This window comes from Nerophis ophidion, linkage group LG26, assembly GCF_033978795.1.
Source record: "Nerophis ophidion isolate RoL-2023_Sa linkage group LG26, RoL_Noph_v1.0, whole genome shotgun sequence".
In the NCBI taxonomy this organism is placed as follows: Eukaryota; Metazoa; Chordata; class Actinopteri; order Syngnathiformes; family Syngnathidae; genus Nerophis; species Nerophis ophidion.
Window position 1 is genome coordinate 7,604,574 of NC_084636.1, and position 27,189 is coordinate 7,631,762.

Below are 27,189 nucleotides of genomic sequence, written 5' to 3' on the forward strand. Positions count from 1 at the left end.
CCGCCTTCCGCCCGATTGTAGCTGAGATAGGCGCCAGCGCCCCCCGCAACCCCAAAAAAGGGAATAAGTGGTAGAAAATGGATGGATGGATTATTAAACATTACCTTAAAATATGATTCACATTCAGAATTTTCCATCCTTCTATATATGGTAGTTGGAGTTGCAGACAACTTCATTACTGCTAAACAGCAGTTTTCAGTCATGTCACAGAAGATGCCGGATTTGTTTTAACATTTAAGTGCTGAAACTTCCTATAAGAGGACAGCTGTAGTGCTGTATTCTGAGGATCATGTCATATTTAATTGGATTTTTTTTTTAAATGGTCCTTAGTAGTCACGTACAAATGTGTGTGAATTATGCAAAAATATTTAAATTTGGTCCCCCATGAACCATATTAACTATTTTGTCCCCAGTAAGAATGATCAGCACATTACTTCATCAATCCGGAGATTTAAAGACCTGTATGAGCTAACTGGGCAGTGGCCATTTTACCTACTTTTGTTTATGCCTCCACAAGCTGTAGAAAGGGTGGTCCCCACAAGTACTGAACAAAAACTTGGTCCCCATTCCAAATGATAACCAGTAAGTGCGTGTGTGTGTGTATAATTAGCCTACATGTTGTTTGCTGTGTGATGTTGCCTTTTAGTGTGGCGCTGGATGTGAAGTGAATTATATTTATATAGCGCTTTTCTCTAGTGACTCAAAGCGCTTTACATAGTGAAACCCAATATCTAAGTTACATTTAAACCAGTGTGGTTGGCACTGGGAGCAGGTGGGTAAAGTGTCTTGCCCAAGGACACTACGGCAGTGACTAGGATGGCAGAAGCGGGGATCGAACTTGGAACCCTCAAGTTGCTGGCACGGCCGCTCTAACAACAGAGCTATACCACCGCGTCAATTCCACTCATAGTTACTTCCTGCATTGAGATTGCCGTGCTTCCGACGCTGTCTTGTTGACATACAACCACATCAAAAGTAGCGTGCCAAATGCATCACTAACGATGTTGTAACGTAAATAAAAATAATTATATAACTGGTTACTACTGTAGTGACGCCGTTACTATGTCACGATGTTTGTCCTAACACTGGTTGTTCAGATCTTATTTTGGGGGCACCAGTTCCATTTTATCTTTTTTTTTGTGACATTGTAATCCGGGACATAGACTTTATTTAGTTATTAGAATATGTCGTGGGACAATAAAAAAAACAAGCAGAGGGCTGCAAATGCTAGCAAAAGCACAGCTAATAGGTTTCCCCACAAGATCCCATTCACAAAAAATAGTTAAAAAATCTATATTTTTTTTAATTACTTTAATAGAATCAGTTTTTTAAAAGTAACCAGAAAGAGCTTTTTCTAACCATCCATCCATCCATCTTCTTCCGCTTATCCGAGGTCGGGTCGCGGGGGCAGCAGCCTAAGCAGAGAAGCCCAGACTTTCATCTTCCCAGCCACTTTGTCCAGCTCTTCCGGGGGGATCCCGAGGCGTTCCCAGGCCAGCCGGGAGACATAGTCTACCCAACGTGTCCTGGGTCTTCCCTGTGGCCTCCTACCGGTCGTACGTGCCCTAAACACCTCCCTAAGGAGGCGTTCGGGTGGCATCCTGACCAGATGCCTGAACCACCAAGGTTTCTCATTGTTATCTCAGTGGGTTGAGTGTTTCCTTGGTCTGATATAGGATCTGAACAGAGTGTGTCGTTGTGGCTTGTGCAGCCCTTTGAGACATTTGTGATTTAGGGCTATATAAACAAACATTGATTGATAGTATACATTGAAATGTTGGCAATGCAAATGTCCACAAAACATAACAAACAACCGGGGGACGGAGACACCACAAAGACACATTTCAAAAGGGACTAAACTTAAAAGTCAGTAGAAAATAAATAAATATATAAAATAAAGTATATGTGGAGTTTGCTTGTTCTCCCCGTGACTGCGTGGGTTCCCTCAGGGTACTCTGGCTTCCTCCCACTTCCAAAGACATGCACCTAGGGATAGGTTGATTGACAACACTAAATATTGACCCTAGTGTGTGAATGTGAGTGTGAACGTTGTTTATCTATCTGTGTTGGCCCTGCGATGAGGGGCGACTTGTCCAGGGTGTAGACCGCCTTCCGCCCGAATGCAGCTGGGATGAGCTCCAGCACCCCCCCACGACCCCGAAAAGGACAAGCGGTAGAAAATGGATGGATATATGCATACATACATACACACATAAAAACCAGGATATGCATATATATATATATATATATATATACAAACATACACACACACACACACACACACACACACACACACACACACACACACACACACACACACACACACACACACACACCAAAAAAATAAATAATAAAAAAACCTACTAAGGTAATAATACAGTGAAATTAGTGTGTGCCGCTACTATACCTTGGAACAGTGCTTCTCAACCTTTTTTCAGTCCTACCATACCGCCCCTGAAAAGTACCGGTGCCCCACAACCAAAGATTTTTTTTAATTTTTAAATAAAGCCAATAATGCAGTTTTTTCTGGTCCCCTTTATTTAGAAAGGTATCAAAACAATATTGGTATCAGGACAATACCAAAATATCATGCAAAAGCGCAGATTCCAACCATTGAAATACCGTATTTTTCGGACTATAAGTTGCAATTTTTTTTATAAGTTTGGTCGGGGGTGCGACTTATAATCAGGAGCGACTTATGTGTGAAATTATTAACACATTACCGTAAAATATCAATTAATATTATTTACCTCATTCACGTAAGAGACTAGACATATAAGATTTCATCGGATTTAGCAATTAGGAGTGACAGATTGTTTGGTAAACGTATAGCATGTTCTATATGTTATAGTTATTTGAATGACTCTTACCATAATATGTTACGTTAACATACCAGGCACCTTCTCAGTGGGTTATTTATGCCTCATATAACGTACACTTATTCAGCTTGTTGTTCACTATTCTTTATTTATTTTAAATTGCCTTTCAAATGTCTGTTCTTGGTGTTGGGTTTTATCAAATAAATTCCCCCCAAAAATGCGACTTATACTCCAGTGCGACTTATATATGTTTGTTTCCTTCTTTATTATGCATTTTCGGCAGGTGCGACTTATACTCTGAAAAATACAGTACTTTGTATAGTTCAAGACTTACTGTTGGAGCCTATTTATATTATTTATTTATGTATTGTTTTGACAATCTAATTCAATAATTCCAATGAAGATGTTGATTATTTATTGGATTTTTTAGATGAATTATGATTGATTGATTGTTTTCAGCAGCTCAAGCTCCTCCTGGTGGGCAACTTCCTCCTCCTATAATTAGGAGGACAGCACAACTGGGCGCTGCCTTTGTCTGTCAGTCATATTGAAGGAGTGAGGAGTGATATTGTTTGTTTACCACTAAATAAGTTTATTTGTATTATATAGAAAATCAACCACGGTGAATATTTTTTGTTTGTGAAAAAAAATGATCAACATTTCAAATCTGGAAGTATCTCCGCGAGTGCTTATTAGGAATTTAGTGCGTCATAAAACCTCCTCCTCAAGGCTACTCGGCAATCTTTATTTTTTCGAAACCTTTTTGGAACGACAGAGAAGCCGTGCCACTTACGGTCATTAGAAAAAATGACTGCACATCATAATGGCACCTACACTTTCCATCTTGAAGATCTAAAAAAAGTCATTTGGGAATGTCCGGCGGGCCAGATTGAAAAGCTAAACGCGCCGCATGTGGCCCCCAGACCTTAATTTGCCCAGGTCTGCCATACATGATACTAAGAATAAAATACCATAATATAAATAGAATATGGAAAATGTTTTAATTCCATCAATGACGTGTGCAATATGAAACAAGTTATTACAAAAGTTGATAACAAAATGCGTTCAAGAATCTTATTACAAAATGAGACAGATTATTACAAAAGGTGGCGTGATTACACAACGCTTACTTATGGTTGACCATCGAGTCCGATGAGGACATCCACTTCAACCAGTGAGTTCGTTGGAGGCTGATTAGCCCTATCCTGGATACACAAACCCTACCGCAGGTAGAGCATGTAAAAATGGTGGTGGTGGAAACGGCAACCGTAGGTGTATTCCTCCCGAGTCCTCTCTCCTGTCTCCTGGCTGTCCTATCCTCCTCCAGCAGGCTGGTGCCATCCTGGCACAGCTGACGCCAGGTGTTACGATCAGCAACCACACTCTGTCTGATTTTACACTTCTTTAGTGCAGTGCTTATATTGTTTCTTCTGCCCTCCAGCAGAGCGACGACCATGGTGTAGCTGGCCGTATAACACTTTGCGAGGCAGGCGGTCTGAGGGCATCCTTACTGCGTGGCCCAGCCATCGTAGTTGGTGCAGGGTGATCATGGCCTCAATACTCCTGCAGTTGGTTTTTGAGAGTATTTCAGAATGAGGCACACGATCACGCCATGTAATCCCCAGGATGCGCTGAAGGCAGCGTATGTGGACCTGCTCTAGGGCCTTGATGTGGCGGCTGTAGGTTACCCAGGCTTCACAGCTGTAGAGGAGGGTAGTGAGGCAGATAGCTTTACAGACAAAGACCTTTGTGTGGAAATTGAGGTTCTTGTTTTGGAAGACCCAACGCCTGAGTCTCCCAAAAGCTGCCGCTGCCTGCTTGGTCCTGTTCTGGACCTCACTATCAACAGTGTTGTCATTAGAAAGAATGCCCCCCAGGTATCTGAAAGATGGAACGATTGCTATTGTTCTCCAGAAACTGTGAAGACAGGTGATGTATGTAGCTTTGTGGAGCTCCACTAGCAAACTACTTCCGTCTTGCTGGTGTTGACGGTCAGTCCCATCCTGTTGTACGCTCTTACCACAGCAGCAAGAACAGACTGGAGGTCTTGTGGGCTGTGAGATACAAGAACAGTCATCTGCGTACGGCATCTCAACAATTCTCTCCCTCTGCAGTTTGGTGGTAGCCTGAAGCCTCCTGATATTAAAGAGGTTGCCATCTCGACAAAAGTCCACTGTCACACCGCTGCTGTCCTCAATCTCCTTATGGAGAAGCTTGGTAACACATAGCAATAAGATGTTGAAAAGCACTGGTGCTGGTACACACCCCTGCCTTACTCCTGTATGTACAGGGAAGGGGGCAAACTTTTGACCTCCTATGGTCACTTGAGCAGTCGTTTCATCATGAAACTGACGGAGGATGTTAACAAACTGAATGGGACAGACAAACTTGAGGAGGGCTTCCCATAGAAGTTCTCTCTGAACAGTGTCCAAGGCCATGAATAGGTCCTGTGAAAATCATGTCCACTGTGCTCCTACTTTTTCTAAACCCGTACTGTGATTCAGGCAGTATCGACTCAGTGATGTTATTAATCAGCCTCTGGAGCATCACTTTTGCCAGAACTTTATCGGCAACAGCAAGGAGTGAAATGCCCCTACTGTTGCCACGGACAGCCTTGTCACCCTTGTTCTTACAAATCCCGTTTCCATAGGAGTTGGGAAATTGTGTTGGATGTAAATATAAACGGAACACAATGTTTTGCAAATCCTTTTCAACCCATATTCAATTGAATGCACTACAGAGACAGACCACAAAACACTTTTTCACTTTGCATCAGTCCATCTTAGACGATCTTGGGGCCCAGAGAAGCCGGTCGGCATTTCTGAATGTTGTTGATAAATGGTTTTCGCTTTGCATAGCATAGCTTTAACTTGCACTTACAGATGTAGCGACAAACTGTATTTAGTGACAGTGGTTTTCTGAAGTGATATCCTTTAGAGATTGATGTCAGTTTTTGATACAGTTCCGTCTGAGGGATGGAAGGTCACGGTCATTCAATGTTTGTTTCCGGCCATGCCGCTTACGAGGAGTGATTTCTCCAGATTCTCTGAACCTTTTGATGATATTATGGACCCTAGATGTTGAAATCCCAAAATTTCTTGCAATTGCACTTTGAGAAACGTTGTTCTTAACTGTTTGACTATTTGCTCACGCAGTTGTGGACAAAGGGGTGTACCTCACCCAATCCTTTCTTGTGAAAGACTGAGCATTTTTTGGGAAGCTGTTTTTATACCCAATCTTGGCACCCACCTGTTCCCAATTAGCCTGCACACCTGTGGGATGTTCCAAATAAGTGCTTGATGGGCATTCCTCAACTTTATCAGTATTTATTGACACCTTTCCCAACTTCTTTGTCATGTGTTCTAAAGTTAATTATTATTTGCAACAAAAAAAAATGTTTATCACAACATTTGAACATCAAATATGTTGTCTTTGTAGCATATTTAGCTGAATATGGGTTGACAATGATTTGCAAATCATTGTATTCCGTTTATATTTACATCTAACACAATTTCCCAACTCATATGAAAACGGGGTTTGCAAATAGTGACAACACTGGCGTCTCTCCATTGTTGTGGGACGTTCTCTGCAGCCCAGACCTTTATAATGTACCGGTGCAATGCTCTTGTGCAGAAGTATCCTCCCTGCTTCAGTAGTTCAAGGCCCTAGAGAAATACATTTACACCCTATTACACAATAGGGTGTAAATTTATTACACATAATGCTTTGTTACGCATGTTACGATGTTTATTGTTGTGATTGTAGTGGCGCAGAAATGCATCGCAACAAAGTGAGCATGTGTACCAATTGCTGTTAGCACAGCTCACGTTTCCACTCTGTAATGTCACGGTATTAAATGTGATATTATGCCGGGGATAAAGTTTTCTCATTAGAGCAACCGTGTAGTGTGTACTCATGCTTCCTGGTGCTTCGTTTTGTTCATAGTACAGTGGAGATGCGTGGGCGTGTCACACGGGACCAAACACAAACTCTCTCACTAGCTTTCTCATACATCGCATTGCATTTGCAATTAAGACACCATGAGAACATTCCACATTTCCCCGTGGGATCAATAAGATGTTCTGTTTCCCATTCTGAAAACGTGAGTTCCAGTCACTGACCTCACGCAAAGAGGGTCAGAGGTCAGTCAGACTCAGGTCGGATTCGAAATCCTGGTCCCCGTCGTCGACGTCACCAGCAAAGTCAATCTTTACTCGGGACTTGCTGCTCTGACGCTCTGTTGGTTTGTAATGAGGAGCTAGTGAAGGAGCAGAGGGATGTCGTTAGCGTGTTTATGTGTGAGGTCATCCTTTGCTACATCACCATGTGGGATTACACACTGGAGAACACAGAATAATTTCCCATAAGGACGGTGCATAGTGAGTGTGTGTGTGCGTGGTCTTAAATGACTTTAGGAAGCATTTACAGCTAACATTGTGTAACAAAGCTGACAGACACACACACAGAAGAAGCAATCTGTATATGTTTCCCAGAAGTATTTAACAGTTCAACAATACACACTGTAAAAAAACAAAAACCAAGTTGACTTTCCATCTCTAATGGACACCTTTTTCATTTGTGTCATTATTGTTTCCTGCGGTTGCATTCAGGCTTGTGCACCATTCAGAATTTCCATTCGATTTCACATGAAGAATCAGAATTTGAATTGAATTAGCTCCACCACACAGGATGTTGGGGTTAGAAACGGATTTGCAGGAAATGGAAATAAACTGATTACAATTCAGAGAAATTCTTTAAAGCCAAGTAACAGGAGTAATGTTAAAGTTAAAGTACCAATTAGGGCTGAGCGATACATCGATATATCGCGGGTTTGTCACTGTGCGATATAGAAGTATATCGTGATATTGGAGTATACGTTCTCACACAGTTGCTTTTAGCTCCGGGCATTACACTACAGGCTCTTCTCATTCTTTGTTGTCTCTCCTTCTCACAGAGACATAAAACAAGCGCACCTTCTAACATACGTCACATACGTATACGCCCTCGCAGAGCAGAGAGGTAGCGACATGGGTAACGTTAGCTGTGGTGCGAGTGATAATACGAGAGAAAGAAGGTGCGAATCTGGTAACAAATGAAGGAAGAATTCATTCCCAAGAAAAACATCGTCTGGCGGTGGTTTGGCTTCAAGTGGGAATACGTCGAACAGACAATCATAATTTGTCAAGTTTGAGGCAAAAGTGTTGCTACAAAAAGTCGCAGCACTGCTAATTTTGTAGCATCATTTGAAAAGTCACCTGCTAGAGCAGTGCTTCTCAACCTTTTTTCATCGATGTACCCTCTTGTGAACGTTTTTTTAATTCAAGTACCCCGTAATCAGAGCAAAGCATTTTTGGTTGGAAAAAAAGAGATAAAGACGTAAAATACAGCACTATGTCATCAGTTTCTGATTTATTAAATTGTATAACAGTGCAAAATATTGCTCATTTGTAGTAGTCTTTCTTGAACTATTCGGAAAAAGATATATAAAAATAACTAAAAACTTGTTGAAAAATAAACAAGTGATTCAATTATAAATAAAGATTTCTACACATAGAAGTAATCATCAACTTAAAATGCCCTCTTTGGGGATTGTAATTGAGATCCATCTGGATTCATCAACCTAATTGTAAACATTTATTCACAAAAAAATAAATATTTAACATCAATATTAATGGAACATGTCCACAAAAAAAATCTAGCTGTCAACACTGAATATTGCATTGTTGCGTTTCTTTTCACAGTTTATGAACTTACATTCATATTTTGTTGAAGTATTATTCAATAAATATATTTATAAAGGATTTTTGAATTGTTGCAATTTTTAGAATATTTTTTAAAAAATCTCACGTTTCCCTTGGCATACCTTTAAGTAACCCCAGGGGTACGCGTACCCCCATTTGAGAACCACTGTGATATAGAATGAAGAGTGCTTGAAACTCTGCATGTCAACATCTCCGTTCGGTGTCACACCAACAAAATGCAGAGACAACCATTTCCACATCAACACCGTATGAAAAAAATAGTCAACAACAGAAGGAGATAACGTCCGCAGGAACCTACAACATAGCAAAGGATATACACCAGGGGTCACCAACCTTTTTGAAACCAAGACATACTTATTGGGTACTGATTAATGCGAAGGGCTACCAGTTTGATACACACTTAAATAAATTGCCAAAAATAGCCAATTTGCTCAATTTACCTTTAACTCCATGTTATTAGTAATAAATAATGATATTTAATGAAATACTTCACAAATATTCTTCGTCGAAAAAACAGGAGCTAAAATGAAGAATTAAATTAAAATGTATTTATTATTCTTTACAATAAAAAAAATAAATTTACTTGAACATTGATTTAAATTGTCAGGAAAGAAGAGGAAGGAATTTAAAAGATAAAAAGGTATATGCATTTAAAAATCCTAAAATCATTTTTAAAGGTTGTATTTTTTCTCTAAAATTGTCTTTCTGAAAGTTATAAGAAGCAAAGTAAAAAAATAAATGAATTTATTTAAACAAGTGAAGACCAAGTCTTTAAAATATTTTCTTGGATTTTCAAATTCTATGAGTTTTGTCTCTCTTAGAATTAAAAATGTCGAAGCGAGACCAGCTTGCTAGTAAATAAATAAAATTAAAAAAATAGAGGCAGCTCACTGGTAAGTGCTGCTATTTAAGCTATTTTTAGAACAGGCCAGCGGGCGACTCATCTGGTCCTTACCTGGTGCCCGCGGGCACCGTGTTGGTGACCCCTGATATACACTATTTGATTTCCTATTATGTAGCTCATTTTTATTTGACAGTTATTAAAATTGTGTAGCATAATGCACAAAAGTGCACTTAATTGGTTTTAAACTATTGTCGTGGCATTCTGTACAAAAAGTACACTTTAATTTAGTGTTGTTTTGATAAGTTATCTTGGTAGATAGATAGATAGATAGATAGGTAGATAGATAGATAGATAGATAGATAGATAGATAGATAGATAGATAGATGGATAGATGGATAGATGGATAGATGGATAGATGGATAGATGGATAGATAGTACTTTATCGATTCCTTCAGGAAAATTAAAAGTGACATCATGCAAAAAGTGCACTTATAAGTTGTTTTAAAATGTCTGACAATCTTGCACTTTCTGTTTGGAAATGACATGAATGTTTGTGCCACTGCTTAATAACTGTTTAATAAATACACTTTTGTTAAATTGACTTAGTTGTGATTTCTCTCTCTGCATGAAAGTTTAAAAAGAGAATATATTAATGCAGTATGAACAAGAATGTTTTAATGTAGACACATAGAATCATCATACTGCTTTGATTATATGTATCAAGTGTTCATTCAAGGCTAAGGCAAAATATTCAGATATATATGGTGTATCGTGACATGGCCCGAAAATATCGAGATATATTACAAAAAGGCCATATCGCCCAGCCCTAAGTAAAACCATGGCGATTTTGCTGACTCTGTATGTTTGCAGTGTGGGCGATCACTCACACAGGTCATCCAGCAGGGACAGCTCTTCTGAGCTGATGTCAGCCAAGCTCGGAATCGAGCTCAAGTCCTCCAAGTCGGAGTCCCTCGCCGCCTCTTCAACTGCGAACCTGCTCCTGGTGGCGGGTGGGTTCGGGAGGGGCGAAGTGCGCGCTGGCATCACAGCGTCACGCTCTCGAAGACGCCTGACCTCGTCCTCCAGTTCCGAAACGGTGGCGCTGGTTGGTAGACGAATGTATCAGCGCACGGGGGAATCGTGAGCAAAATATCAAAAAGATGATGCACAAGTTGTACCCGATACGGCGGACCTCCTGCTGTGTGTGGGAACAGTCGGAGGTGGTGTTGGCCAGGTCTGTGCTGTGAGTTCTGCAGCGCTCTGTCAGCTCCTGGACCATCTGGTCCAAAACAAAGAACACATGGAAGTTCATCATTAAGTATCTTGCTGTCATGCAAACTATTAGTATGCAAAATTGTGTAGGTATACACACTGCAAAAAGTAAATGTTCAAACACAAGAAAAACAAGTTTTCAACTAAGCAAAATTATCTACCAATAGAACAACTAAACCTGCGATGAGGTGGCGACTTGTCCAGGGTGTACCCCGCCTTACGCCCGATTGTAGCTGAGATAGGCGCCAGCGCCCCCCACGACCCCAAAAGGGAATAAGCGGTAGAAAATGGATGGATGGATAGAACAACTAAATTCGCCTTGTCAAGACTTTCCAAAACAACTAAAATTAGCTAACCTCAATGAACCCAAAAATACCTTAAAATAAGTATATTCTCACAAATAAGAAGTGGTCTTTTCTTGGTAGAAAAAAAAAGACACCTTCTTGCTCAATATGTTGAAAAATATTCTTAAATTAAGTAAATGGTAGTGCCATTATCTTGACATAATGCTATGCATACATCATGAATATGTTTTTCATACTTGAAGTAAGAAATTATTACTTTAAATTGCTCACACTTACTTTGTGTTAGCATGCTAGCGCAAAAACACTTAACATGATATATGTTAGCATTTTTGGATTCTGTAGATACTAAGGGTGTAACGGTAGGCAAAAATTTCGGTTTGGTACGTACCTCGGTTTAGAGGTCACGGTTCGGTTCATTTTTGGTACAGTAAGAAAACGACAAAATATACATTTTTTGGTTACTTATTTACCAAATTTGTAAACAATGGCATTTCATACATATACACACACAGAGTCCAATGCCAAGGTTAATGTGGTCAGCATACATAAAATAAGATAAGGCTCAGAATGGTTTCTAAACAAAACCTTTCTACATATAAAGTCCTTTTTTTGATCGATTGATTGATACTTTTATTAGTAGATTGCACAGTACAGTACATATTCCGTACAATTGACCACTGAATGCAAAACACCCCAATAAGTTTTTCAATTTAAGTCCACGTTCATCAACACCCCCTCCCCCAGCCTGGCTAACTTGGCTGCTATAAAAAACATTTGTTATTGCTTCAGCCCTGCCTGACTCGCCGAGGAGAGCCTGCTTGAATGCGGTAGTGACGCTTCAAAGGGGTTAGCATGTTTGATGTGTTGGCATAAGCATACCCTACTGCTGTTGAACAATGTCAGCAAACCTCCGTCCTCCATTGTTGTATCGCACCGCACAGCCAAAGTGTTCCCAAACGGGAGATCTTATCGAGGCAGGAGGGTCTTCTAGCTCTGGCTTTTACATGTTGTCCTAGCCCGGTCTTTGCTAGCCTGCCTCGATCTGCATTGTTTACACAACGTGTGGTGCGCTACCTAATATGTCGGGGGGGAAACTCGTTCGATACACCTCCGAGCCGAAACAGTTCAATAGAAATACACGTACCGTTACACCCCTAGTATATATACAACTTAAGTCTTGGGTATTGTTACTTGGTGCAATTATGCTAAGTGCTAGCATGTTAGCTTCATTTACAAATGTTCTACATAGAGTATAAAGACAAAGATTATTGATGTATTTAATATTTGTTTACTTTACTATTGGTATATTATTTGTTTATTATTTATTTGTTCATTGTTATGTTACAGAGAACAAGGAAATAGGATAAAATTGCTACGGTATGAAAAGGGGTTGGATTAAATAAACTCAGTTTCTTCCTACTCCTTTTCGGACGTGCTGTAATGAAACCACTGGAAATATGTGATGAATTACATTGTATCGTATGCATGTTTGAAATCAGCTGAAACTGAACCGAACTGAACTAAATCTAGAAGTCATAAATATAGTCAATTTCCGATTATAAAAAATGGTGGCAAAATACTCATCCAAACAAATGTTTACATTATGGCCAATTTTGTAAGCGTAAAACGAGAAGTAATGGATTTGATGACTTGGTGCTAAACATGCTAAATATTAGCTTGTTAGCACGTTAGACCGTTTTGTAGGTATAAAACTTCAAATTGTGGCGATTGTTACTCGGCACTATTTGGTGAAGTGAAATGAGTTATATTTATATAGCGCTTTTCTCTTTGACTCAAAGCCCTTTGACATTGTGAAACCCAATATCGAAGATACCTTTAAACCACCGTGTGTGGCACTGGGAGCAGGTGGATAAAGTGTCTTGCCCAAGGACACAACGGCAGTGACCAGGATGGCGGAAGTGGGGATCGAACCTGGAACCCTCAAGTTGCTGGCACGCCAACTCTACCAACCGAGCTATACTGTCCCATCTTAACATATTTAACAACCTGACATAATAATATTTATAGAAATCCAACCATCCATTCTCTACCGCCTATTCCCTTTGGGGTTGCGGGGGCAATGGTGCATATCTCAGCTACACCCTGGACAAGTCGCCACCTCACCGCAGGGCTAACACAGATAGACAGACAACATTCACACTCACATTCACATAGCTCGGTTGGTAGAGCGGCCGTGCCAGCAACTTGAGGGTTGCAGGTTCGATCCCCGCTTCTGCCATCCTAGTCACTGCCGTTGCGTCCTTGGGCAAGACACTTTACCCACCTGCTCCCAGTGCCACCCACACTGGTTTAAATGTAACTTAGATATTGGGTTTCACAATGTAAAGCGCTTTGAGTCACTTTGAGAAAAGCGCTATATAAATATAATTCACTTCACTTCACTTCACACTCGGGCCAATTTAGTGTTGCCAATAAACCTATCCCCAGGTGCATGTCTTTGGAAGTGGGAGGAAGCCAGAGTACTCGGAGGGAACCCACGCAGTCACTGGGAGAACATGCAAACTCCTTTTTTTTTTCCACATTCACCCATTCACACACACATTCATACACTGATGGCGGGAGCAGCCATGCAAGGCGCTAACCAGGACCCATCAGGAGCAAGGGTGAAGTGTCTTGCCCAATGACACAACGGACGTGACCAAGATGGTAGAAGGTGGGTATTGAACCAGTAACCCTCAGATTGCTGGCACGGCCACTCTCCCAACTTCGCCACGCCTATGGAAATGTATATATATAAAAAATAAAAAATAAAAATAAATAAAAAATATATATATATATATATATTAGGGGTGGGCAAATTAGTGCGTTAATTACGAGTTAACTCATCAATCTATTAACGCCGACAATTATTTTATCGCACATTTGCGTATGTTGTTTACATACTTTTATTTTGTTAGCGCCTTTTCTTAAAACGATGGCGTCGCCCGGATGGGCTTCGGGGTCGAGGGGCTCTTGGTAAAGATGGAACATTTGGCAAAAATACCAGACAATTCTGCAAATTTCATGGCTGGCTTACAGCGTGTTCACTCCGGGATCACTTACGACCGCCAGACAATTCTGAATGTGGATAGATCGGGCCGTTTTGGACTGAATGACGCGTGCTTGCTAGACCGGCTAGCTAGCATGGGAATACTTTGCCGGCTACCTCCAGCGGCCTGTGAAGCAGCGGAGTATATGTGTTGTCTGTCTATTTATGAATAATGCAGACGAGGAGTGTTGGCTGAGTTATTAACGTTTGCTTTCAGAGCGTGCATATCACAACATACAAGATGCCGTCATGGCGACACAACCTGTACCGGGCTACCGCGCATGCTCGTCACTCCTGTTGCATGCTGGGTAGGGTAGTTCTTTTATTCCCTGGCTCATAACATCACAATATAGTACCATGTATATGCGTTCAGTTTATCAAAGCACCAAGCAAACAATCGAAAAATTCCCATCATATCAATTCCTAGATATGGTCATAATTATTTTAAGTGCACTACGCAGAATAAACACAACATTATTAATATTGCTACTACGGATAATTTGATCAAAAATTCCCTAAAACAGCCCACTACCTATAATATAGGTTTTTTAAACATAAGATCCCTGATAAAAAAAATGTTTCTGCTGTTACCTCAGAAATTGCCTGTTCAGATGTTATGATTGTGGCTCAGAGATTTGTATGTAGATCATATTTATTTTCCATAACAAACAGGATAACTTAAATACCCTGGCAGTGGCAACAAGCTTAAATGTTTGTATTTACATTTTTTGAGTTGATTTTCATAAAATATGCTATTTAACTGCTACTGTCTAACAAGGTCTGATTTAAATTGTGTTTGCACAACAAATGTTTTGGCGATTTTGTTCATGTGAGAGAATATTCCAATAAAGGTGTACAACACACTACTTTTGAATTCATTATTGGGCTTTGCGTATACAATGCAGTTAATCGCGATTAATCGGAGAAATAGTGCGATTAACTTCGATTAAAATTTTTAATTGTTGCCCAGCCCTAATATATATATATATATATATATATATATATATATATATATATATATATTATATATATATCCATCCATCCATCCATCCATCTTCTGGGGACGGCGTTGCGTAGTTGGGAGAGTGGCCGTGCCAGCAACCCGAGGGTCCCTGGTTCAATCCTCACCTAGTACCAACCTCGTCACGTCCGTTGTGTCCTTGAGCAAGACACTTCACCCTTTCTCCTGATGGGTGCTGGTTAGCGCTTTGCATGGCAGCTCCCTCCATCAGTGTGTGAATGTGTGTGTGAATGGGTAAATGTGGAAGTAGTGTCAAAGCGCTTTGAGTACCTTGAAGGTAGAAAAGCGCTATACAAGTAAAACCCATTTACCATTCTTCCGCTGATCCGAGGTCGGGTCGCGGGGGCAGCAGCCTAAGCAGGGAAACCCAGACTTCCTAACTCCCCAGTAATTTCGTCCAGCTCCTGCCGGGGGAACCCGAGGCATTCCCAGGCCAGCCGGTCTTCCCCGTGGCCTCCTACCGGTCGGACATGCCTCATTTCGGCCGCTTGTACACGTGATCTTGTCCTTTCGATCATAACCTAAAGCTCATGGCCATAGGTGAGGATGGGACCGTAGATCAACCGGTAAATTGAGAGCTTTGCCTTCCGGCACAGCTCCTTTTTCACCACAACGGATCGATACAGCGTCCGCATTATAGTAATATTACATTTTTTGAAAAATATATACATCCATCCATCCATTTTCTACCGCTTATCCCTTTCGAGGTCGCCGGAGCCTATCTCAGCTGCAATAATTTATATTATATATAACAGTTGTGAAAAGATGTACATAAAGTAAAGATTGTGAAAGTAAAAAGCAAACAAACCTGGCAGCTGTGTTGGTACTGTCGCCGCGTCTCTCTGGCCTCTTTCACCTGGAGCATGTTGGCCTCCTCTTGTCTTCCTGTCCCGCAGCGACAACCGGAAGAGGACAAAAAAGATGTATTTGTTTTGGGCAAGTCGGTTCCTGCCTTTTCTTTGAAGGCCAACAGTTGGCTGAGGACTAGTGTGGTCCTGCAGGGTTCAACATGCACGTCGGCGTCTCTTAACTCACTCAGGCGCATTTTCAGTTGCTCGACCTCCTTCTGCAGCTGTTGCAGATCCTCTCGCTGCACCTTGGAGCTCAAACTGTGCAAGCGAGGGAAAAGGTCAAAAGATTCTTACAAAGTGTGCCACAGTCTGCAGGGGTGTTGTCGCTGATGCGGCACCTCTCCTTGGGGACGTCGAGCTGCGTAGGTCGGGGCCAGCTGCTCCAATCCACTCCTGATTCTCTAATCCACTGCTCCATCCCTTGATCCACTCCTAGACGGTCATAAGTCTCTCTTGTCTTCTGGCTCAGGTCTTCACGCAACATGCTCACCTCCACTGGAAGATACATTTGTGTTATCATTACCTTTTTCAAAGAGTTAATTCACATTAGTGATGCATTTTATGAAAGGAATGTGTATTACTAAGCATTGTAATTATAATGCCAACCTAGGGTTGTACAGTATACCGGCATTAGTTTTATATCGCGGTACTAAAGAATCAAAAACAGTTCTATACTCTGTTTGAAAGGTACCGGTTCGTCATATTTTAATTTACAGGCATGACGGCGCGTCGTGGTCACATCGTGATATTGCTGTTTTTTTACGAGCAGAGGAGCATAGTCGGCAGCGAACAGTCACGGAGTACTTAGAAGCAGACACAGTGCATCAGGTTCAAACACTGATGACCTCTATTAAACAGACAAGAAGCCAGGAATCATGCAGAGACAGAGTTCAATGTAGCTCAATGAGGAGAGACGTTTTGGACTGCACGCTCAGTAACAATCTCCCACCACGCTCTAAGGTAAATGTAAATGGTAAATGGGTTGCAGTGTTTCCCACAGGTCAGGCATCTATTTGCGGTGGTGTGGTTGGGCGGCGGGGGGTGGGGGGGCGATGACCAAGAAGAACGCGGAGTTGGAATATAATTACAACACTTTATGTATATATTTATATACATGTTTATATAATTTTTACATATTTATATAAGAAGAACGCGGAGTTGGAATATAATTATAACACTTTATGTACATATTTATATACACATTTATATAATTTTTACATATTTTTTATAATATGTAACTACAAGCTCGATTCACAGACAGAGTCCCATTGCTTTTATGAGCGGTCGAGGGAGTCAAAAGCCGGAAAAAAATAAAAATAAAAAAATATAAAAAAAAATATTTAATTTGTGGCGGCCGTAATTCTTTCGTGGCGGGCCGCCACAAATAAATGAATGTGTAGGAAACCCTGGGTTGTACTTGTATAGCGCTTTTCTACCTTCAAGATACTCAAAGCGCTTTGACACTACTTCCACATTCACCCATTCACACACACATTCACACACTGATGGAGGGAGCTGCCATGCAAGGCGCTAACCAGCACCCATCAGGAGCAAGGGTGAAGTGTCTTGCTCAAGGACACAACGGACGTGACGAGGTTGGTACTAGGTGGGGATTGAACCAGGGACCCTTGGGTTGCGCATGGCCACTCTTCCACTGCGCCACCCCGTAACAGCCCAACGTGCTCCTCTATTTATTTGGAAGGTCCCTGGTTACATCACAGAGGCCGCCTCTAAAAAGGACTGATCACACATATCATGCAAAGCAGCTCCAGTACGCACAATACGTGACGGAATGTGCTGAGGGCCTTGTGATTTCGCCTTGTCTCTGCTTCGTCTGCGTGCTGTCATCTTATCTTCGTTGAGGTCCTTGAAGTCCTTGGCTGTTAGTTGGCTGAGACAAACAAAATATCTGTGGCGAGGCCACCCCTCATATGCTGTGGCTGATAACAAGTTTTGTTCTTGCACGGATAGAAAAGCACAACTTGAGCACAATAGCTAATAACTATAGCAACGGCCGTTAAGCATAAGAGTTGTGTGATAACTTACACATAATTACTCTAACAATCATCAAAAGGTTCAGAGAATCTGGAGAAATCACTGCACGTAAGCGGCTAAGCTTGTGACCATCGATCCCTGAGGCGGTGCTGCATCAAAAAGCGACATCAGTGTGTAAGGGATATCACCACATGGGCTCAGGAACACTTCAGAAAACCATTGTCAGTAACTATAGTTCGTCGCTACATCTGTGAGTGAAATTTAAAACTCTACTATGCAAAGCGAAAGTCATTTATCAACAACACCCAGAAAAGCCGCCGGCTTCGCTGGGCCCGTGCTTATCTAAGATGGACTGATGCAAAGTGGGAAAGTGTTCTGTGGTCTGACGACTCCACATTTCAAATAGTTTTTGAAAACTGTGGACGTCGTGTCCTCCTGAACAAAGAGGCGCAAAGTTGAAAAGCCAGCATCTGTGATGGTATGGGGGTGTATTAGGGCCTAAAACATGGGTAACGTACACATCTGTGAAGGCACCAACAATGATGAAAGGTACATACAGGTTTTGGAGCAAAATATGTTGCCATCCAAGCAACGTTATCATGGACGCCCCTGCTTATTTTAGCAAGACAATACCAAACCATGTGTTACAATGAATTGATTTACGTGGACCCCGACTTAAACAAGTTGAAAAACTTATTCGGGTGTTACCATTTAGTGTTCAATTATACGGAATATGTACTGAACTGTGCAATCTACTAATAAAAGTTTCAATCAATCAATCAAAAACAACAGCGTGGCTTCAATGTGAAAGAGTGTGGGTACTAGACTGGCCTGCCTGTAGTCCAGACTTGTCTCCAGTTGAAAATGTGTGGCGCATTATGAAGCCTAAAATATCACAACGGAGACTCCAGACTGTTGAACAACTTAAGCTGTGCATCAAGCAAGAATGGTAAAGAATTCCACAAAAAAAGCTTCAAAAATGGGTCTCCTCAGTTCCAAAACGTTTACTGAGTGTTGTTAAAAGGAAAGGCCATGTAACACAGTGGTAAAAATGTCCCTGTGCCAACTTTTTTTGCAATGTGTTTCTGCCATTACATCCCAAGTTAAAGATTATTTGCCAAAAAAAAAAAGAAGTTTCTCAGTTCCAACATGAAATATTTTGTATTTGAAGTCTATTCAATTGAATATAAGTTGACAATGATTTGCAAATCATTGTATTCTGTTTTTATTTACCATTTTTTATGGGTGTAACGGTACGTGTATTTGTATTGAACCGTTTCGGTACGGGGGTTTCGGTCCGGTGCGGAGGTGTACCGAACGAGTTTCCACACGAACATATGATGTAGCCGCCTAAGCTAAAGTCTTAACAAGCTGCTCTGCTTTCTGCCTTTGTCTCCTACACAGCACCAAGCATTGTCCCACCCACACAACCATAGCGGTAACAGTCAATTAGCAGTGCGTATTCAGAGCATTAACAGCCAATCAGCAGTGCGTATTCAGAGCGCATGTAGTCAGCGCTTCAGCGTCGAGCAGATAGGTGTTTAGCAGGTGAGCATAAGACAGCGTACTCTCCCTAAATGATAATAAACACCTCCCAGTCAACTACTAGCATCATCACTATGAGCCCGTTGACGTTCTAGAAACAAACTGCAGCTCAGCTTGCTCGCAGTCCTGGCTTGAAGTGAAGGCAAATTAGCTTTTAGCGTAACAATAGCTCATTTTGGGGTGTGTGTATTAGCTCATTGTACGTTGTGTGTGTGTTACGGACAGTGTTGATTGAGCTGTGTTGAAGCAGCAAAAAAGGACATGTTAAATGAAGAGTTTCTGTCTGTGATAGAGTATATAATAATGTATCTGCATCATTAAGCCTACATGAACTCCATGGTGTTCAGGGATGAATAGTCTCTCCTATTGCTATTGTACTATTTTTTCCAGCAATAGTTACATTAATCATTAGTAATGTAGCAGCCTAGTTTTGAATGGTAGGGTCCCTGCTATCACATGTTGATAAAAATATACCGTAACATTTACATAATAAAAATCAACTACAGGCTTCCAAAATGATGTGATAAATTAATCATGATGAGTTGACTTAAAACTGTTTAATGTTGCACTTTTTATATGTAGAAGAACATTTTGTCATTTTATTTAATCCAAGCAACAACTTGAGGCAGTTTAATGTTGATTAACATGGGCAGAATTATCATAGGGTTCCCAATGTTAAAAGGATAAAGCCATTGTTTACAAATTTGGTAAATAAATAACCAAAAAATGTATATTTTGTTGTTTTCTTACTGTACCGAAAATGAACCGAACCGTGACCTCTAAACGGAGGTACGTACCAAACCGAAATTTTTGTGTGCCGTTACACCCCTACCATTTACACAACGTGACAACTTCACTGCTTTTGGGTTCTGTAGATGAGGCCTAAAGTATGTTATGTATTGATGGTTTATGCGAAACAAGAACTAGTGTCACCTTGTAGCGTCTGGATGTGCCGTTGTTGACATTGTTTCTCCCTTTCCACGTCACCGACTTTCATGGTGAGAGACTCAATCGCCTTGGAAACAAACATGGGAGCAAGAACATTTGGAATTAGATCACTTCTAATAATAAGTTTTAGGCAAATAAAACAATAATATTCAGTGTATATTTAAGCAAAATGGAGCATAATGTTCTTAAAAAGTGCTTTGGCTCTCATTGCCAGAGTTCATTTGCTGCTTATAAACAACAGTCACCTGCTTCTGTGTCTGGAGCTGCGACAGTATGGAGGTTATATCTGCCCACTGCACACTGGAGCTGGAAGATGGAAGACCTTGTGGTGGACTCAGAGACGGAACGGTGGTGGTGACAGTGCCAAAATCTGCAGCATAACTCTTGTCCGTGAATGGAAAGTACTCTGAAGTAGAGACGAGACTTAAAGCACAATTCTTTCCCCTTTTAAGCACAATTCTTTCCCCTTTTAACACACATAATGAAACTCGTAACCTAGTTTCACTTACCTGCTTCCCTTTTGGGGGCGTTCCCTAGTACGGTTAGTCTCTCCTGGGGATAGATACAACTATTTAAAATAATATAAGCCATTCTTATATAAATGATAAATGGGTTGTACTTGTATAGCGCTTTTCTACCTTCAAGGTGCTCAAAGCGCTTTGACACTACTTCCACATTTACTCATTCACACACGCATTCACACAATGATGGAGGGAGCTGCCATGCAAGGCGCCAACCAGCACCCATCAGGAGCAAGGGTGAAGTGTCTTGCTCAGGACACAACGGACGTGACGAGGTTGGTACTAGGTGGGATTTGAACCAGGGACCCTCGGGTTACGCACGGCCACTCTCCCACTGCGCCACGCCGTCCCCATATAGTGTCGTATAGTTCTTATTTAAGGGTTTATACATTTTTAAGCACTTTCTATATGGGTGATAAGTACTTAATACATTGTATTTACATAGATACATATTTAGATAGTATGAAATATGAATTCACTTTCTCACTAAATAATTTAATCAAACAGTATTGTACTTCAAAGATATACATTATGTTTTATATGTAAATATATTAATACTACTGCAAGTAGTAATACTTACCAGGGGGTGATCAAGGGTGATGGGTCAAACGCAGAGAAGAATTTCGACACACCTCGTGTGTGAGTGACAATCATTGGTACTTTAACTAATATAGTAAAAATATTGTAACATATCATTAAATATGTTATTACTCATTCAGCTAATGAGTCAACCCAACAGCTATTTGTAGTAAAAAAATAGTTAAGAATATGTTTAATGTATTCCTTATTGCCAACATATGTCACGAGTTAAACTATCACCTTACTCTCAAACTAAGTTGACAATAAAATAAATTGTATTGTGCAACAAAATTGTGTTTTTTTTTTTTAATGGCAGAGGGAGGATAACTCTAAATGTAACAATAGTATTAACAATAGTTATATTAAAAATACTACACAATTAGAGATATCCGATAATATCAAATGCCGATATTGTCGGTTGATAAATGCTTTGAAATGTAATATCGGAAATTATCGGTATCGGTTTCAAACTTATCAGTTTCAAAAAGTAAAATGTATGACTTTTTAAAACACCGCTGTGTGTGGGAGAAGTCCAGAGTACCAATAAACCTTAAAGGCACTGCCTTTGCGTACCGGCCCAATCACATAATATCAACGGCTTTTCACACACACAAGTGAATGCCACGCATACTTGGTCAACAGCCATACAGGTCACACTGAGGGTGGCCGTATAAACAACTTTAACACTGTTACAAATATGCGCCACACTGTGAACCCACACCAAACAATAATGACAAACATTTCCGGGGAACATCCGCACCGTAACACAACATAAACATAACAGAAAAAAATACCCAGAACCCCTTGCAGCACTAACTCTTCCAGGACACTACAATATACACCCCTGTTACCCCCTAACCCCCCCACCTCAACCTCCTCATGCTCCCTCAGGGAGAGCATGTCCCAAATTCCAAGCTGCTGTTTTGAGGCACATTAAAAAAAATAATGCACTTTGTGGCTTCAGTAATAAATATGGCAGTGCCATGTTGGCATTTTTTTTCCATAACTTGAGTTGATTTATTTTGTAAAACCTTGTTATATTGTTTAACGCATCTAGCTGGGCATCACAAAAAAATTAGGCATAATAATGTGTTAATTCCTCGACTGTATACATCGGTATCGGTTGATATCGGTAATTAAGAGTTGGACAATATCGTCAAAAAAGCCATTATCGGACATCTCTATACACAATATATCAAACACATTTATAATCTGATTAATTGCATTTAAAATTTTGGATTAATCAAGATTGATGAAGGGTGATTACTCGCTTGCATAGTTGAGATTAGCTTAAGAAAAAGATGCCGGTATTTGTAAACAAATGCAATTTCAATGTCAGAATGTCATTCAGGAAGGTTTTAAACATTTTATTTGAATACGTGTCATTTATTTGCGCAAAACTTGGTTACTGTTTGATCTAAATTTCTTTCAGGCTGTATTTTGCGGTGAAATTTGCCAGCGAGCACACCAGTCTGCGTCTCCTCCCTCATCTTTGGACGGACATATGCATTGAAAGGCCTACTGAAACCCACTACTACCGACCACGCGGTCTGATAGTTTATATATCAATGATGAAATGTTAACATTGCAACACATGCCAATACGGCCGGTTTAGTTTACTAAATTGCAATTTTAAATTTCGCGCGGAAGTATCATGCTAAAACGTCGCGGTATGATGACGGGTGCGCGTGACGTCACGCATTGTAGAGGACATTTTGTTCCAGCACCGTTCACAGCTATAAGTCGTCTCTTTTCATCGCATAATTCCACAGTATTAGGGACATCTGTGTTGGTTGATCTTTTGCAATTTGTTCAATGAACAATGGAGACATAAAATAAGAAAGCTGTAGGTTGAAAGTGGTGTATTGCGGCCGCCTTTAGCAACACAAACACAGCCGGTGTTTCATTGTTTACAATCCCGAAAGATGACAGTCAAGCTTTACTATGGAACAGAGATGTCAAGCGAACACAGTTGGATTGGACCACACACACAAATAATGTATAATGTGTATTAATAAAAAACATTTTACCATTTTCTATTCTGAAGGCGATCTATGTCGTGTGCTACTCCAGCATCAATATGCGTCCTCCTGAATGTCACCGTTCAAAGCGGTATGGCTCTATCCCTTGTTGCGGTTGAGCCTGGCCGAGTGGTCCTGCCTCCCCCACGGCTGCCACGGTGCCTCTCACAGCATCTTCCCTATCTGAATCGCTCCGACTGCCCTCTTTTTCATTGTTTTTCTCTTAGTCCTTCACTCTCACTTTCCTCATCCACAAATCTTTCATCCTCGCTGAAATTAATGGGGAAATCGTTGCTTTCTCGGTCCGAATTGCTCTCGCTGCTGGTGGCCATGATTGTAAACAATGCGAGGATGTGAGGAGCTCCACAACCCGTGACGTCACGCGCATATTGTCTGCTACTTGCGGTACAAGTGTAACAGGGTCAATTACGTCTTGTAAATAATTTATTTTCTAATGTTTTATTATTGTTATAATTACACAAAATATGTAAGTTACATGTAAATACCTGAATATTGTTTTATGTTTTGTCAATGTGGAACCATTGTCTCGTTGTCCCTCCTACTGCAATAATTACTGTGACACCTGTCTTTTTATATGCGTTAGACACACCCTCCAACTTCCCTTTTTGTCTACGATAACGGGAGAGGTAGGCATCCATGCGACGACAGAAAATATTTTGTCTTGTTAAGAACTTTAATTCATTTCTTGTTCATTATTATATTTGTGTAGGGGCTCGACGATGGCACAACGTTTTTGATGACAATTGTATTCTGTGTTATCAGGTATGTTTTTATTTTACTGTGTATGTAACTATGCCCCCCTTTTTGTCTACGATAACAGGAGAGGGGCTCGATGATGGCACACAGTTTTTGATGACAATTGTATTCTGTGTTATCAGTAGAGTGCAGTGGAGAAACCCATGGTGTCGGTCGTTTTCCATAAACAACACACAACGCAGAGGAAAAGACCACCAGTTACACAGGCAAGGCTTTTTTATTAGCGACCAAAAGTTGCGAACTTTATCGTCGATGTTCTCTACTAAATCCTTTCAGCAAAAATATGGCAATATCGCGAAATGATCAAGTATGACACATAGAATGGACCTGCTATCCCCATTTAAATAAGAAAATCTAATTTCAATAGGACAAGTCGCCACCTCATCCAGGGTGTACGCCTTCCGCCCGATTGTAGCTGAGATAGGCGCCAGCGCCCCCCGCGACCCCAAAAGGGAATAAACGGTAGAAAATGGATGGATGAATTTCAGTGGTCCTTTCAAGTTTATATGTGAGTCAAAGCAGGTGGACAAATACTTTTGGCAATATAATGTATGTCACATTGTAGGTTTTGTGGATCATCACTGCCATCTAGAGACAGTTGCAACAACAACAACAACATACACGACTGAAAGCATGCAGCACTTTCAAATCATAAACCAAAAGTCATAATAGATGTATAAATATGTAGATGTATAATATAAATAGTGTATCATCAATGCATATTTAAAAAAACAAGTATTGGTGGGATTAGGGTTCTACTCACCCTCATTTTGGCCACACTGTCATCTGCTGCTGACAGAATGGAGCTCAACTGGCGATCCCAGTTCATGTTGGAGTTGGTCTACTGGAAATGTAATTACACATAACAATTAAAATAATAATAATAACAATATTAAAGAACGTTCACCGAGGTCAACAAGCTGACATTTAACGTTTTCACCTAGCAGCCTTGTTCAGGTCTATGACACTTTGGCTAAAGCTAACGTGGGAATTAGCCTGTAAGCATAACAGCATGAGATGTAAACGCACGACACATTTGCTAGTACTTATAGCATATTTAGTTCAATAAAACAAAACAGAAGAATAGGTGTAAGTATTACTAATACCAGGAGGATACTTACCAACACCGTCGCTTTCCAAATTTTTAAATCCGAGAGCCCATTAAATTGCGTAATGACGTCACGCAAATGCGCCTGAGACGTCTGGGAGTTGTAGTTTTAGAGATGTAAACACGCGACGCATTTGCAAGTACGTATAGTATATTTATTTCGATAAAACAAAACAGAAGAATTGGTGTCAGTTCGAGTGCGAGTATGTATAGAATATTTATTTAAGTAACACAAAACAGCATAACTGGTGTGAGTATTACTAATACCAGGAGGATATTTATGAACACCGTCGCTTTCCAAACTTTTGAAATCCTAGAATACATTAAAATTGCGTGATGACGTCATGGAAATGTGCCAGAGACGTCTGGGAGTTGTAGTTTATGTGATGTAAACACACGACACTTTACAGTGAAGGAGTACATCCATCCACTGTCTGAACAAAAATTTGAAAAGTAATTCTACCTTTGCAACCTCATTATTCTATTGGCTAAGTTTTACATTCATGAATGTAAGTTTCCCAATACCCGACCGATCTTTTGTGCCTTTAAAAAAGATTTTGAACTTTACATTAAAACGCTCTGGGGCTTCACGGTGGCAGAGGGGTTAGTGCGTCTGCCTCACAATACGAAGTTCCTGCAGTCCTGGGTTCAAATCCAGGCAAGGGATCTTTCTGTGTGGAGTTTGCATGTTCTCCCCGTGAATGCGTGGGTTCCGTCCGGGTACTCCGGCTTGCTCCCACTTCCAAAGACATGCACCTGGGGATAGGTTGATTGGCAACACTAAATTGGCCCTATAGTGTGTGAATGTGAGTGTGAATGTTGTCTGTCTATCTGTGTCGGCCCTGCGATGAGGTGGCGACTTGTCCAGGGTGTACCCTGTCTTCCGCCCGATTGTAGCTGAGATAGGCGCCAGCGCCCCCCGCGACCCCGAAAGGGAATAAGCTGTAGGAAATGGATGGATGGATTAAAATGCTCTCTTCCCCTAACAACAAAAAAGCTGTGAAAACGTTGATGCTGTGTTCCAAATTTAAGTTATTTGATGAATCTGAATGAGCCTATGGCTTTGCACTTTGTTTATTATACATATATTTTTTGTATTCTATTTTTGTTACTTTAAATTTACAACCCCCTGGCACTGTTTTGTACTGTTTACATAATGTTTTGTAATGATTATACTGTTGTTGGACTTACTGTTTGTATATGTTGACATTTGTAAATAAACATAAAAAATAAAAAAAAAAGAGTACATCCTTCCTTTTTTCTACCGCGTGTCCCTTTCGGGGTCGGGTGGGGTGCTGGACCCTATTTCAGCTACATAGAAGCTTAATCAATAACACAAAACCGAACAATAGTTGTAAGTATTACTAATACCAGGAGGATACTTACCAACACCGTCGCTTTCCAAAATTTTAAATACGAGAGTCCATTAAAATTGCGTGATGACGTCACGAAAATCTGCCGGAGACGTCTGGGAGTTGTAGTTTTAAAATGTAATCCTAAATTAAAGCAGCAAGTCGATCAAAAACACATTTGCTAGTGCATATGGTATATTAATTTCAATAACACAAAACAGAAAAATTGGTGTAAGTATTACTAATACCTGAAGATACTTACAAACACTGTTGCTTTTCGATTTTTTAAAATCCAATAGCCCAGTGGTTCGCAACATTTTTTCAGTTTTGTACCCCCTGTGGATTTTTTTTTAAACTCAAGTATTCCCTAATCAGAGCAAAGCATTTTTGGTTGGAAAAAAAGAGATAAAGAAGTAAAAT

General features: G+C 40.6%; 1 protein-coding gene across 3 annotated transcripts; it reads right to left on the reverse strand.

The window, feature by feature from the left end:
• Positions 1-3,797: 3,797 nt before the first annotated feature.
• On the reverse strand, positions 3,798-25,543 carry LOC133543397 (uncharacterized). 3 transcript variants are annotated; one of them, XM_061887945.1, is made up of 12 exons: positions 25,431-25,542; positions 25,073-25,153; positions 20,921-20,963; positions 20,657-20,817; positions 20,397-20,478; positions 16,262-16,418; positions 16,108-16,181; positions 15,881-15,957; positions 10,604-10,704; positions 10,313-10,527; positions 6,941-7,077; positions 3,798-4,873 (listed from the first exon to the last, which is right to left on the reverse strand). In XM_061887945.1, exons 2-11 carry the CDS (start codon positions 25,136-25,138, stop codon positions 6,956-6,958), a joined length of 1,098 nt encoding a protein of 365 aa, XP_061743929.1. In that variant the 5' UTR covers positions 25,139-25,153; positions 25,431-25,542; the 3' UTR covers positions 3,798-4,873; positions 6,941-6,955. The 3 variants fall into 3 exon arrangements, with proteins under 3 accessions (XP_061743929.1, XP_061743928.1, XP_061743930.1); XM_061887944.1 differs by having other exon boundaries at positions 3,798-6,505; XM_061887946.1 differs by having other exon boundaries at positions 3,798-7,077; positions 20,657-20,781; positions 25,431-25,543.
• Between the last annotated feature and the right edge of the window lie 1,646 nt (positions 25,544-27,189).